Source organism: Rhinoraja longicauda, chromosome 9 (assembly GCF_053455715.1).
Source record: "Rhinoraja longicauda isolate Sanriku21f chromosome 9, sRhiLon1.1, whole genome shotgun sequence".
In the NCBI taxonomy this organism is placed as follows: Eukaryota; Metazoa; Chordata; class Chondrichthyes; order Rajiformes; family Arhynchobatidae; genus Rhinoraja; species Rhinoraja longicauda.
This window is the reverse complement of record NC_135961.1, coordinates 36,327,283-36,341,318: the sequence shown is the minus strand read 5'-3', so window position 1 is coordinate 36,341,318 and position 14,036 is coordinate 36,327,283. Positions and strand designations below refer to the sequence as shown.

At 48.0% G+C, this 14,036-nt stretch overlaps 1 protein-coding gene across 1 annotated transcript in view; it reads left to right on the top strand.

Moving 5' to 3' along the window:
* Positions 1–796: 796 nt before the first annotated feature.
* nt5e (5'-nucleotidase, ecto (CD73)) overlaps positions 797–14,036 on the top strand; it is a 45,136-nt gene continuing 31,896 nt past the window's right edge. Inside the window, 1 exon segment of the mRNA XM_078405969.1 lies at positions 797–1,135. Coding sequence (XP_078262095.1) covers positions 809–1,135 — 327 coding nt within the window. The 5' untranslated portion in view covers positions 797–808.

The following is a 14,036-nucleotide window of genomic DNA, read 5'->3' as shown; positions in this document are numbered from 1 at the left end:
TCTGTAGTCTCTTTTTTGCTCTGGTTTATTTTCTCCCACATGTTTAGACCGTAATGTTGCATCCTTATTGTTTTGATGTGTTTATGCTATATTCTTAATTGTTAACTATATGTTTGTGTTGTCATTTGTGAGCGGAGCACATTCCTTGTATATGCACATACTCGGCCAATTTACTCGTTCATTCATTCATTCAGCACTTTGATTTTTGGTCAAGATTCCTGCATCTGTAGTCTGAAGAAGGGATACCATCCTAAACGTCACCTGTCAATGTTCTCTAGAGACGCGACCTGACTCATTGAGTTACTCCAACACTTGTTTTATCTGCAGTTCCTTGTGTATCCATAATCCCCTCCAAGTCCCCAACTCTCACCAACTCTCGCCAATTTACAGAGGTCAATTTAACCCGCCGTCTTTGGAGTGTGGGAGGAAACTCATGTAGTCAGTCACAGGGAGAACGTGCAAACTCAAACAAGGCGGCACCCAATGTCATCAGTTTTTTTTGGGATGGGCTGAGCTGTCCCGGGAAAACCTGTGGCCCCTCCCAGGGGTTTAATTATCCACACGCCCTGGATACACTCACCCTGCACTCAGCCCGTGTGGCACAGCACACAGCCCCTGTGTGAAGCCTCTCCCGACCCTGGGCTGTGTCTCCGCGCTACCAGCGCCTCCCATTAAACTCGGAGAGCATCGGCGCTATCAGCAACTCACAGCTAAACGCACTGAGTCTCAGCGCTGCGGTGCACAGTTGCACTGAGTCTCAGCGCTACAGTTGCAGAGTTGCACTGCCTCTCGGCACCCAGCGTTGACCATGGGCTGCTCCTCCGCCCCTCTGCTGCTGCCGCTCTCGCTGCTGCTGTGCACCTGTGCAGCTTTCCAGCTCACATTGCTCCACACCAACGACGTGCACGGCCGGGTGGAGCAGACGAGCGAGGACTCGGGCAGGTGCGGCGCCGACCACCGGCGCTGTTTCGCCGGCGTTGCCCGCAGACTGACCAAGATCAAGGAGCTGCGGGCCCGCGAAGCCAACGTGCTGCTGCTGGACGCGGGCGACCAGTACCAGGGCACCATCTGGTTCAACTACTACAAGGGCAGCGAGGCGGCTCATTTCATGAACAAGCTGAGCTACGATGCCATGGTAAGGGATCACCGCCGATGCCCCTGGTCCGGCGTGGGTAAACAAGGGAGGTGCTACATGAGTGCCCATCTCCCCAGACCATCACCTCTCCCCCCCCCCCCCCAATCACCTCCTCTCCCCTTCACCTCCCTCCCTCCTCTCCCCTTCACCTCCCTCCCTCCTCTCCCCTTCACCTCCCTCCCTCCTCTCCCCTTCACCTCCCTCCCTCCTCTCCCCTTCACCTCCCTCCCTCCTCTCCCCTTCACCTCCCTCCCTCCTCTCCCCTTCACCTCCCTCCCTCCTCTCCCCTTCACCTCCCTCCCTCCTCTCCCCTTCACCTCCCTCCCTCCTCTCCCCTTCACCTCCCTCCCTCCTCTCCCCTTCACCTCCCCTTCACCTCCTCTCTCCCCCTTCACCTCCTCTCTCCCCCTTCACCTCCTCTCTCCCCCTTCACCTCCTCTCTCCCCCTTCACCTCCTCTCTCCCCCTTCACCTCCTCTCTCCCCCTTCACCTCCTCTCTCCCCCTTCACCTCCTCTCTCCCCCTTCACCTCCTCTCTCCCCCTTCACCTCCTCTCTCCCCCTTCACCTCCTCTCTCCCCCTTCACCTCCTCTCTCCCCCTTCACCTCCTCTCCCCCCTCTGATTCTGTGATCAAACGGGTTGCCCCGCCTTCTACCAAAGGCTTGTGACCCTCGCAAGACCTTTCAGAGTCCGGTGCGTTTGTTTCATTTTAAAGATGTACACAAAATGCTGGAGTAACTCAGCGGGACAGGTAGCATTTCCGGAGAAAAAGAATAGGTCACGTCTCTATCTCCAGAGGTGCTGCCTGACCCTCTGAGTTACTCAGTCACTTTATTTCTGTCTTCGATGTAAATCAGCATCTGCAGTTCCTTCCCACGCTTTCCACTTTACATTTCATCCAGAGCGTAGCAAATCAAAACACAACATTGCATATCGTAGCATTTTCCGCAATGCAGAATAACGGACAAACAAGGAACCGCAGATACTGGTTTACACGAACAAAAACTAGCTGAAAGGGTAATAATTCAGTTCCGCTTTCTGGCGTTTACTTTGCTCCAGTGCAGAGAGACACAACGGAGCGGGAAATGGCCAGCGAATGCAAGCATCATTTAAATAGCTGCTATTCCGTCTACCAGCTGAAGTGTAGCTCGTGTTTAGTTTAACGAAGTGCTACATCACTTCCCAACTCCATGAAGTTAAACAGCGTCGGTCAGACCTGTGCACCGTGAGAAATCCTCTCGGCACCAGAGATTTGCTCTTCTAATACGAGTCAACACTGAGCACAAAGTTAAGCCTGTCTTTTATCGATCTCAGCGAGAGATAGACCGCTCTTGCATTTGCAAACACCAAACACAACTGCAAGAGGAAACCTTATCAAATAAACAAGATTATTTCTGGAGACAGAAAGACACATAGTGCTGGAGTAACCTCGCGGGTCAAGCAGCATCTCTGGAGAACATGGAAGGGTGGCGTTTCGAGTCAGGACCCTTCTTCAGTTACTACTGAGTTACTCCAGCACTTTTGTGTATTAACCAGCATCTGTAGTTCTTTGTTTCTGCATTATTTCTGGAGACACAAGGAACTACAGATGCTGGTTTATACAGGAAAAAAAAGACAAAGTACTGGAGTAATTTAGCATGCTTGTAAAATGTGCACCAGACTCAGGAACAGCTCATGTTATCAGGCTTCTTAACAGTCCTTCCAGAGCCCAGGGTACTGTCCGATTCACCTCTACCCCATTGTGGACACTGGACTTTGTCTCTGGAACTGATGTGTGACAATGCTGGCAACTAGATTCTGCACAATGCACACTTGGACCCTTTGCTCTATTGTACTTGAGTTAGACATGATTGTATTTATGAAGAGTATTGGGGAGTAGAACATAGAACAGTACAGCACAAGAACAGGCCCTTCCGCCCACAATGTCTGTGCTGAACATAATGCTAGACCAGTCTTGTCGACCTGTACATAATCCTCATCCCTCCATTCCCTGCATAACCACATGCCTATCATACCTGTTAACTCTGTTTATTTAATTATTGTCACGTGTACTGACGTATAGTGAAAACATTTTGGTGCGTGCCCTGCAGTCAGTGAATGACAATACATAAAGCCATTACAGTGTACAGATACAGGATAAAGGAAATGACATTTAGTGCAAGATAAAGTCTAGTAAAGTCCGATTTTAAAATTGCTGTGGGTCTCCAATGAGGTAGATAGGAGGTCAGGACTGCTCTCTAGTTGGTGATAAGATGGTTCAGTTGCCTGATAACAGCTGGGAAGAAACTGTCCCTGAATTGGGAGGTGTGTATTTTCAAACTTTTGTACCTCTTGCCTGATGGGAGAGGGGAGAAGAAAGTGTCTGGGGAGAGGCTGGTCCTTGATTATGCTGGTGGCCTTGCCGAGACACCGAGGTATAAATGGAGTAATGGAAGGGAGGTTGGTTTGTGTGATGGTCTGGGCTACGTTCACAACTCCTGTCTGAAGTGGTGCCAGAATTATCTAAAACTTTTACACATTTTGGCACTTGTGTACAGACCTGTCAGCATACTGCAAGATGTGATGGATGGTACAAGAGAGGGTGTAGAGGAGATTGCTGAGGGTTTTGGCCGGGCTGGAGAGTCTGCTTAGGGGACTGTTTGTTTTGTTACAGAGAAGTTTGAGAGAAGATTCAGTGGAGATGGGAGAGACTAACGCTGTGTTATCAGTGCTGTCGACCAAACTGTGGGTGGTGATGATTCAGTTTACAGAAGAAAGCTACACCTAGTTCAGCTACAAGACCATTAGATTGGTGTGGAGAGGATGTCTCCACCAGTGGGAGTCTAGAACCAGGGCGCACAGCCTCAGAATAAAAGGATATTCCTTTAGATAGGAGATGAGGAGGAATATCTTTAGTCAGAGGGTGGAATTCATTGCCACAGACAAATGCGGAGGCCAAGTCAATGGATATTTTTAAGGCGTATTCTTGATTAGAAAGGGTGTCAGGGGTTACAGGGAGAAGGCAGGAGGATAGTTCAGAGGGAAAGTTAGATCGGCCATGATTAAATGGCAGAGTAGACTTGATGGGCTAAATGGCCTAATTCTGCTCCTTGAACCTATGAAATAGACATTACAACCGTTGCAGTCAGAGTGAATATGTGAGTTTTAAGGTTCTACTTCTGCTGTTTATAACTCACTTCAGCTGGAGTGCTGACTTTGAATTCCTGGGCCCTGCTGATAGTTAAGTCTACTGTTAATCAGCTTAAGCAAAATAGGTCAGTGAATACTCAGGCAGGGACTGGTGTCTGTGATTTGACCTGTAAACAATGTTGTGTAGGAGAAGTTCAATTTTCAGATGCTTATAAACTGCCTGAGATCCAAAGATTTAGACCATATGCAAAAGAAACAAAGTGCTGGAGGAACGCAGGTCAGACAGCATCTGAGGAGGGAAGTGGACAGGTGACATTTTGGGTCGGGGTCCTTAGTTTAGTTTAGCTCTAGTCCCACATTACAAAGATGCACAGGTTTGTAGGTTAATTGGCTTCTTTAGACTTTTAGAACTTAGATACAGCATGGAAACGGGCCCTTCAGCCCACCGAACCTGCCGACCCGAAGGGCCTGTTTCTACGCTGTATCTTAAGTCTAAAAGTTTGAAGAAGCCGATTAACCCTACAAACCTGTGCGCCTTTGGAATATGGGAGAAAACTGGAGCACATGGAGAAAACCCACATTGTCACAGGGAGAACATACAAAATCTATACAGACAGCACCCAAGGTTAGTATTGAACTCAGATCTCTGGCGCTGTGACGCAGCAATCCTACCGCTGCGCTATTGTGGCACCCTTCAGACTGATTGTGGTAAGGAGGAGAAAGGGCGGCACGGTGGCGCAGCGGTAGAGTTGCTGCCTTACAGCGAATGCAGCGCCGGAGACTCAGGTTCGATCCCGACTACAGGCGCCATCTGTATGGAGTTTGTACGTTCTCCCCGTGACCTGCGTGGGTTTTCTCCGAGATCTTCGGTTTCCTCCGACACTCCAAAGACGTACAGGTGGGTTAATTGGCTGGGCAAATATAAAAAAATGTCCCTAGTGTTTGTAGGATAGTGTTAATGTGCGGGGATTGCTGGGCGGCGCGGACCCGGTGGGCTGAAGTGCCTGTTTCCGCGCTGTATGTCTAAATCTAAATGTTGGAGGGGGGGGGGGGGTTCAAAGATAACAACCACGTGATTGGTGGATACAGGTGAGGAGGGGGAGGTTTGATTGACAGATGGGTAGATTAAGTGACAAGGGCCAGAGATGAAAAGGGGACAGACAGAAGGGTGTCAGATAGAGGAAGAGTAAAATGTAAAGCTGGAGGTAGGTGAAAGAGGGGAGATAAAATGGAAGTTGGGGACTTGGGGATGTGGGTGTCTGGTGAACAAAAGGAGGAGGGGGAAGGAACCGGTGGCTTGGGGTGTTGGGGAAATGTATGTGCACCAGAGTGTGTGGTGAGTGACAGAAGAGGGTAAGAGGATAGTACTTGAAACGGGAGAATTCAATGCTCAGCCCATTGGGTTGGAGGCAACACAAATACTTTTCTTTTGTCAATTGTAATGAATTAACTTCAGGAATCAAGATCCACTCCATTGCCCGAGTTAAAGGTCAATATTGGGATTAATAAATACACTACAAAGATCACTTACACCAGGTGCTTTGCCCTTGGTATACACTTGACATCCTGGAGAAAGTGGCTTTGTAAAGCTGTTAAATATAGACACAAGGAACTGCAACTGCTGGTTTACAAAGAAAATAGACACAAAGTGCTGGGTTAACTCAGTGGGTCAGGCAGCATCTCTGGAGAAAAGAAATAGGTGACGTTTCAGATTGGGACCATTCTTCAGACTAATTATATGGGTGGGGGGGGGGGGGGGGGGGGAGGATAAAGCCTGGTAATTGAAAAGTGAATAGACACAAATTACATAGAAACATAAAAAATAGGTGCAGGAGTAGGCCATTCGGCTTTCGAGCCAGCACTGCCATACAATATGATCATGGCTGAGCATCGAAAATCAGTACCCCGTTCCTGCTTTTTCCCCATGCCCCTTGATTCCATTAGCCCTAAGAGCTAAATCTAACTCTGCTGGAGTAACTCATAGCTAATTGCTGGAGTAACTCATCGGATCAGGCAGCATCTCTGGAGAAAAGGGAGGTGTAACATTTCAGGTCGAGACCCTTCTTCAGACTGAGAGAAGGCTCTTACCCGAAACATCACCTATTGCGTTTGTTGGAAGGCCAGAAATGAAAAGACAAAAAGTGTGCGATTAGTTTTAAAGATATAGCATGGAAATTTAGGCCAATTAATTCTATAAACCTGCAATGTGGGCGCAAACCGGAGCACCTGGAGAAAACCCAGGCAGTCACAGGAAGAATGTACAAACTGCACACAGACAGCACCCATGGTCAGGATCTAACCTGGGTGTCTGGCGCTGTGAGGCAGCGGCTCTACCCGCTGCACCCTGAAGATATGGTGATAAAGGGAGAAGAGGCATGAATTGGGAACCTAGAGGAAGGAATGCAGGTGGGAGGGGAAAGGGAGATGTGGGTGAATATGCATGGGGGGGGCAGAGGGAAGAGAGCTGGCTGCCGGTATGAATGAGATGTTTAGGAAGAAACTGCAGATGCTGGTTTACACTGAAGAAAGGCCCAAAATGCTGGAGTAACTCAGCAGGTCGGGCAGCATCTCAGGAGAAAAGGAATGTGTGATGTTTCGGGTTGGAACACCACCTTAAGATTGAGTGAAGAAGGGTCACAGCCCGAAACATCACCTATTCCTTTTCTCCAGAGATGCTGCCTGACCTGCTGAGTTACTCCGGCACTTTGTCTCTGATTGGGAGTTATGTTCAGGCAGTCAGGTGTACGTGTCTTTGGACTATAGTTCAACAGCAGAATGAAGACAGTGTTCGTGGAAGGAACGTGTTGGAAAGATGCCAGGGTTTGACAGGCTCATCACATGATGTTAACGAGGAGTGGAGATCTGTGGCCTGAACTCCCTCTGCATTAACGAGTGTGTGTGACAGTTCAGACAAGACAGTGTCACTCGTGGAATCACCCTGCCTCAATGGTTCATTGGCTCTTTATTATCACATGTGCTGAGGTACAGTTGTATGCAGATCGGTAAATTATCTCTATACATAAGCACAATTCCAGATTAAGTACACACTGTATAGAAATAGCCCACTGAGACCATATTTAGTTTAGTTTAGATTAGGTGCTTTTCACAAAGAGGGTGGTGGATGCCTGGAATGTGCTGCCAGTGGTGGTGGTGGAGGCAGATACGATAGTGGCAATTAAGAGTCTTTTGGATAGGCACACTGATATGCAGGGAGTAGAAGGATATGGATTGTGTACATGCTGCTGAAATTAGCTTATCTTGGTATCAATAGACAATAGGTGCCATTCGGCCCTTCGAGCCAGCACCGCCATTCAATGTGATCATGGCTGATCATTCTCAATCAGTACCCCTTTCCTGCTTTCTCCCCATACCCCCTGACTCCGCTATCTTTAAGAGCTCTATCTATCTCTCTCTTGAATGTATTCAGAGAATTGGCCTCCACTGCCCTCTGAGGCAGAGAATTCCACAGATTCACAACTCTCTGACTGAAAAAGTTTTTCCTCATCTCTGTTCTAAATGGCCTACCCCTTATTCTTAAACTGTGGCCCCTGGTTCTGGACTCCCCCAATATTCGGAACATGTTTCCTGCCTCTAATGTGTCCAACCCCTTAATAATCTTATACGTTTCGATAAGATCCCCTCTCATCCTTCTAAATTCCAGTGTATACAAGCCTAGTCGCTCCAGTCTTTCAACATATGACAGTCCTGCCATTCCGGGAATTAACCTAGTAAACCTACGCTGCACGCCCTCAATAGCAAGAATACCCTTCCTCCAATTTGGAGACCAAAACTGCACACAGTACTCCAGGTGCGGTCTCACTAGGGCCCTGTACAACTGCAGAAGGACATCTTTGCTCCTATACTCAACTCCTCGTGTTATGAAGGCCAACATTCCATTGGCTTTCTTCACTGCCTGCTGTACCTGCATGCTTCCTTTCAGTGACTGATGCACTAGGACACCCAGATCTCGTTGAACATCCCCTCTTCCTAACTTGACACCATTCAGATAATAATCTGCCTTCCTATTCTTACCACCAAAGTGGATAACCTCACACTTATCCACATTAAACTGCATCTGCCAAGCATCCGCCCACTCACACAACCTGTCCAAGTCACCCTGCAACCTCATAGCATCTTCCTCACAGTTCACACTGCCACCCAGCTTTGTATCATCTGCAAATTTGCTAATGGTACTTTTAATCCCTTCAACCAAGTCATTGATGTATATTGTAAATAGCTGCGGTCCCAACACCGAGCCTTGCGGTACCCCACTAGTCACTGCCTGCCATTCTGAAAGGGACCCATTTATCCCCACTCTTTGCTTTCTGTCTGTTAACCAACTTTCTATCCATGTCAGTACCCTACCTCCAATACCATGTGCTCTAATTTTGCCCACCAATCTCCTATGTGGGACCTTGTCGAAGGCTTTCTGAAAGTCGAGGTACACCACATCCACCGGCTCTCCCCTGTCAATTTTCCTAGTTACATCCTAAAAAAATTCCAGTAGATTAGTCAAGCATGATTTCCCCATCGTAAATCCATGCTGACTCAGAACGATCCTGTTACTGCTATCCAAATGCTCCGCAATTTTGTCTTTTATAATTGACTCCAGCAGCTTCCCCACCATTGATGTCAGACTAACTGGTCTATAATTTCCCGTTTTCTCTCTCCCTCCTTTCTTGAAAAGTGGGATAACATTAGCTACCCTCCAATGCACAGGAACTGACCCGGAATCTATAGAACATTGGAAAATAATCACTAATGCGTCCACAATTTCTAGAGCCACCTCCTTAAGTACCCTGGGATGCAGACCATCATGCCATGGGGATTTATCAGCCTTGAGTCCCATCAGTCTACCCAAAACTTTTTCCTGCCTAATGTGGATTTCCTCCAGTTCCTCTGTCACCCTAGGATCTCTGGCCACTAGAACATCTGGGAGATTGTTTGTATCCTCATTAGTGAAGACAGATCCAAAGTACCGGTTCAACTCGTCTGCCATTTCCTTGTTCCCCATAATAAATCCCCCAGCTTCAGTCTTCAAGGGACCCACATTTGCCTCGACTTTTTTTTCCTCTTTACATACCTAAAAAAGCTTTTACTATCCTCCTTTATATTATTGGCCAGTTTACCCTGGTACCTCATCTTTTCTCCCCGTATTGCCTTTTTAGTTATCTTCTGTTGCTCTTTAAAAGAGTCCCAATCCTCTGGCTTCCCACTCTGCTTTGCTATGTTATACTTCTTCCCTTTTATTTTTATGCTGTTCTTGACTTCCCTTGTCAGCCACGGGTGCCTCTTACTCCCCTTAGAATCTTTCCTCCTCTTTGGGATAAATTGATCCTGCTTGGCAAGGACATTATGCGACAAAGGGCCTGTTCTATGCTAACAATGATGGCACAGTGGCGCAGCTGGTAGAGCTGCTGCCTCACAGCACCAGAGACACAATGCGATCCTTACCCTCAGGTGATGTCTGCGGGTGGAATTTACACGTTCTCCCTGTGACCGCTTAGGTTTCCTTCGGGGTGCTCCGGTTTCCTTCCACATCCCAAAGATGCGCGGGTTTGTAGGCTAATTGGCCTCTGTAAATTGCCTCTAGTGTGTAGGGAGTGGATGGGAAAGTGGGATAAAACAGACCTGGCGTGAACAAGTGATTGATGGTCGGTGTAGACTCGGTGGGACCAAGGGCCTGGTTCCAAACTGTGTCTCTAAACTAAACTTGCTCTGGTTTAGAATTTAGAGTTGCAGCATGGAAACAGGCCCTTCGCCCTGCTAGTCCATGCCGACCAGCGATCATCCGTGCACTAGTTTAATTTTGTTTAGAGATACAGTGCAGAAACAGGTCCTTCGGCCCACCGAGTCCATGCCGACCAGCGAACCCTGCACACTAGGGACAAATTGCAATATTTACCAAAACCCGATTAACCTACAACCCTGTACGTCTTTGGAGTGTGGGAAGAAACCTGAGCACCGGAGAAAACCCACATGGTCGCAGGGAGGCGTGCAAACTCCATACAGACAGCACCCATAGTCAGGATCGATTGTGGCTCTGGCGCTGTAAGGCAGCAACTTTACCGCCTTAGTTCTATGTTATCACTACTTCATAGTGGAAAATAATAGATCTAGTGGAGTTTCCACAGCCCTCGCAGCTGATTATACAATGAGAGGCTTGTTCTAAGGAGCGGTCACTTTTTATAAATATCCACTCAGCTGCCAAGTTTCCTGAGCAAGGAGGCAGGTGTGAACAAGAATAGCAAAAGCAACTTCTTACTCTGAGAAGCCTTTCAGTAAAGTATCTGCTGGCTTTGACCACTTCCTCACCACTGCCGCCTCCGCTGACATAGACTCCACCCTCCCCACACTGCTTCTGACACACTGCCCCCCCCCCCATTCTCTCTATTATTGGTTTCTGCCTTGTCTGTCTGCTAAACGGTGTGTTTATTCCTCTCCGTCTACCCCCCTTATCGATTTCATCTGGAAAGCAAATGTGCCTCAGCCCTGCTCCCTCTCTGCCCACTGATCCCTCCCTCCTCCTCTCCTGTGTTCTCTCACACTTTCCCTATGCTTGCTCACTTTCTCTCTCTCATTCTAGCCCTCTCTCTTTTCCCCTTTGCTTGCTTGCTTGCTCACTATCTCCCTCTTCCACACTCTTTTTCGCCTCTTGCTTTCTCTTACGCTCTTTTTTCTCTCTCTCATGCCTACTCTGGCTCTCTCTAGCCCTCTCTCGTGCTCTTTTTCTATCTCTCACATGCCCCCTCTCTCCCTTTGCTTGTTCACTCCCTGTTCTGCTCTCTAGCCCTTTTTTGTGCTCTTGTCTCTTGCACTTTGCCTTCTCTCTCTCTCGCCTTTCTCACGTCCTGTCATTCTCCCTCACACCTCTCTCTTGCCCTCTCTCTCTCTCCTTTCCCTCTTGCCCACTCTCCCCTGAACCTCTACTTCTCTCTCTTGTAGACTTTTTCCTTTTCCCTCTTTCTCTTGTCCATACTCCTCCCCATCTCTCTCCCCTCTATCCCTCTCCCCTCTATCCCTCTCCCCTTCCCTCTATCCCTCTCCCCTTCCCTCTTTCCCTCACCGCAGCGCTCGGTCCTCTCCCAACCTTGATTCCATCCCCCCTTTCCTCTACTCCACTCCCATGCCCTCTCCAACACCTGCTATGGATTGTGCACAGGCAGAGGAGATCACTTTGGCTTGGCATCATGCTTGGTATGGAAGGACATTGTAGGCAGAAGGTCCGGTTGCTGTGTTGTACTGTTCTATGCTAACTGGGATGATGCAACTACATATGAGCCTATATCTAACCTGAAAGGACTGTTGGGGCCCCTGGATGGAGTCGAGGGGGGAGGTTTAAGGACAGGTGTTGCATCTCCTAAGGTTGCAGGGGGAAAGTACCTGGGGACAGGGAGGTTCAGATAAGGTAGTTGAGGTAGGTACTGACAACATTTAAAAGACACTTGGACAGGTACATGGATAGGAAAAGTTTAGAGGGTTAAGGGCCAAAAACAGGCAAATGGGACTAGTGTCGATGGGGAAAGATAGACACAAAGTACTGGAGTAACTCAGCGGGTCAGGCAGCATCTTTGGAGAACATGAAAGGTGACATTTCAGGTCAAGATCTTTCATCAGACTGATTGTGGTGGGGTGGGGGGGGGGGGGACTGGAAGCAAGGAAAGACCTTAGATAGGCATCTTGGTCGGCATGGACGAGTTGGGCTGAAGAGCCTGTTTCTGAACTTTATGACTTTTGTATAACGAGATACAGTTTTTAAAAATCCGTGTTTGCCAGACGAGAGCAGGGAGAAGGAATGCCTGGGGTGGGAAAGATCCTTGATTATGTTGACAAAGGGTCCCAACCGCTGTGGTGGATGTTTATGTTAACTTTTATGTGTTTGTGTCTTGTTGCTTTTCACTTAATATGGCTGTATGTAACTCAAATTTCACAGTACCTTAATTGGTACATGTGACAATAAACTGACCTTGAAACCTGAAACGTTGCCTGTCCATGTCCTCCACAGATGCTGCCTGACTCGCTGAGTTTCTCTGATATTTTGAGTTTAGCCCTTGATTATGTTGGTTACTTTCCCGAGGCAGCGTGAAGTGTAGATGGAGTCGATGGTGGTGGGGAGTCTGGTCTGTGTGATGGACTGGGCTACATCCAAAATTCTCTGCAATTTCTTGCAGTCTTGGGCTTCTTCAATTCTATTTCTGCCAAGTGATGGTGGAGATGGAGAAACTGATTCACAGCTGGGAGAGATTGCTGGCTGAAGCATTATTCCACTGCTGTGACACATTTACACAGTCTGATCTTAGTCTCAAGTTTCAGTTCTGGGCTGTTGCAGTGGTAGAGTTGCTGCCTTACAACAGCAACCCGGCCCGGGTGCCAAGACCCAGGCTCGATCCTGACTATGGGTGTTGTCTACACCGGCAGATTATCATCTGAATGATGTCAGTTTAGGAAAAGGGGAGGTGCAACGAGACCTGGGTGTCCTTGTACATCAGTCGCTGAAAGTAACTCTGCAGAAACAGCAGGCAGTGAAGAAAGCAAATGGCATGTTGGCCTTCATAGCGAGAGGACTTGAGTATTGGAACAAGGAGGTCCTACTGCAGTTGTATAGGTGAGATTGCACCTGGAGTATTGTGTGCAGTTTTGGTCTAATTTGAGGAAGGGCATTCTTGCTATTGAGGGAGTGCAGCGTAGGTTCACTAGGTTTATTTCTGGAATGGCGGGACTTGGAAACATTGAAAATAGATGCAGGAGGGGGCCATTTGGCCCTTCAAGCCAGCACCGCCATTCAATGTGATCAAGGCTGATCATCCACAGGCTGTGCCTGCCTTCTCCCCATACCCCTTGATTCCACTAGCCCCTGGAGCTCTATCTAACTCTCTTTTAAATTCATCCAGTGAATTGGCCTCCACTGTTCTGTGGCAGAGAATTCCACAAATTCACAACTCTCTGGATTAAAAAGTTTCTTCTCATCTCAGTTTTAAATGGCCTCCCCTTTATTCTTAGACTGTAGCCCCTGGGTCTGAACTCCCCCAACATTGGGAACATTTTTCCTACATCTAGTTTGTCCAGTCCTTTTATAAAAAAAATTTAGGTCTCAAAGAGATCCCCTCTCATCCTTCTAAACTCCAGTGAATACAAGCCCAGTCTTTCCTCATATGACAGTCCCGCCATCCCAGGGATTAACCTCGTGAACCTACTGCCTCAATAGCAAGGATGTCCTTACACAAATTAGGAGACCAAATCTGCACACAATACTCCAGAAGTGGTCTCAACAGGCCCCTATACAACTGCAGAATTACCTCTTTGCTCCCATACTCAAATCCTCTCGTTATGAAGGCCAACATGCATTAGCTTTCTTCACTGTCTGCTGTACCTGCTCACTTACTTTCAGTGATTGGTGTACAAGAACACCCAGGTCTCGTTGCACTTCCCCTTTACCTAATCTGACACCATTGAGGTAATAATCTGCCTCCTTGTTTTTGCCGCCAGTGGATATTCTCCCATTTATCTACATTATACTGCATCTGCCCACTCACTCAACCTGTCCAAGTCACCCTGCAACCTCCAAACATCATCTTCGCAGTTCACACTGCCACGCAGCTTTGTGTCATCTACAAACGTGCTAGTGTTACTTCTAATTCCATCATCCAAAGCATTTATATATTGTAAATAGTTGCGGCCCCAGCACCGAGCCTTGCGACACTCCGCTCGCCACTACCTGCCATTCTGAAACAGACCCGTAAATTCCTACTCTTTGCTTCCTGTCTGCCAACCA